The sequence below is a fragment of the Zingiber officinale genome, chromosome 6A (genome assembly GCF_018446385.1).
Source record: "Zingiber officinale cultivar Zhangliang chromosome 6A, Zo_v1.1, whole genome shotgun sequence".
NCBI classification, from domain to species: Eukaryota; Viridiplantae; Streptophyta; class Magnoliopsida; order Zingiberales; family Zingiberaceae; genus Zingiber; species Zingiber officinale.
In genome coordinates, this window is record NC_055997.1 from 150351972 (window position 1) to 150353319 (window position 1348).

General features: G+C 46.7%; 1 protein-coding gene across 1 annotated transcript; it reads left to right on the top strand.

Moving 5' to 3' along the window:
• Positions 1-285: 285 nt before the first annotated feature.
• On the top strand, positions 286-1041 carry LOC121995508 (pathogenesis-related protein 1A-like). The gene has a single exon (XM_042549234.1). It carries the CDS (start codon positions 286-288, stop codon positions 1039-1041), a length of 756 nt encoding a protein of 251 aa, XP_042405168.1.
• The last annotated feature ends 307 nt before the right edge of the window (positions 1042-1348 follow it).

Consider the following 1348-nt stretch of genomic DNA (forward strand, 5'->3'; position numbering starts at 1 on the left):
AAATAATTTAAATTTTAAATCAACTTTGATTTAGTAATAAAGATGTTTTTTAAAAAATTATTAATTTTTTTCAAAATTTATAAATTAATAGGTTCCTTATTTTAACAACTACTAAATTAGTAAATCGGGAGGCATACTATGAGTATATACCGTTGAAATTCATCTAATTTTAGCAACTCCAAAAAGGTTAATTAGACCGTTGGTACGCCATTCCCGCCACCGTAATCCATCTCTTTTCTTCTGGAAAACAGAATCCAGCGATCTTTACCCTGCGGGAGTTCGGTAATGGCGCAGAGTCCAGCAATGTTTCCTCTCCCCTCGCTCTTCCTCATCCACGTTCTCCTTCTCCTCCTCTTCACTCTTGCCTCAGCCGACGCCCCCTCTCCGCCGGCCGCGGACTTGGGCAACGGCGTCTCTGTAACGTCGCCGGAGAGAAACTCTTTCTGCCTCAATTTGGGCTCCTTGGAGATTGGTTGCATTAATCAGAAATCATCTACGCCGTCGCCCAGTTTGGATTCGCCGACTCCTCCGTCTCCTCCTCCTCTGTTTTCCCCGCCGCCTTCAGATTCTACGACTGCACCTCCGTCTCAGCCTCCGCCGCCTGGGCGACGAGGGCAAGATGTGCGGGAGTACCTGCAAGCGCACAACCAGGTGAGGGTGGCGGAGGGCGAGGCGCCGCTGGAGTGGGACCCGGAGGTGGCGCGGTACGCTCGGCGGTGGGCCAGCAATCGGCGCCTCGACTGCGCGATGGTGCACTCGCAAGGACCGTACGGGGAGAACATATTCTGGGGGGCAGTCGGCGCTTCGTGGACCCCCGACCTGGCGGTGGATGCCTGGGCGGAGGAGGCTGCGTACTACGACCGCGCCACCAACACCTGCGAGGAGGGCCAGATGTGCGGTCACTACACGCAGATGGTGTGGAACAGCACGGCCAAGGTGGGATGCGCCCTCGTCGAGTGCTTCGCCGACGCCGGTTACATTGTCATCTGCAACTACGACCCGCCGGGAAACTATGTCGGGGAGAGCCCTTTCGACAATTAATTATAATTAATATACTTTTTAAAAATTCTTCGATCATCATTAATTAGTTAAACTAAATGTATTTATTCCTGAAAATCATCATTGATCACTTGTTGCAAATGATAAGAGTTTCCATCATTCATATTAATAACATTATTCATTTTAAACTAAAACTTCAAGCAAGAAAATTGATAAATGTTCTCATTAATAACAAATATAATCTTCAAGTGCGGTTAGATCTTCTGGTCGATAATCAAAGATTAAAGGTTTAATAATCATTTTCATGTGATTAATTTTTTTTAACAAAAAGATTGACTCCTAAGTTATA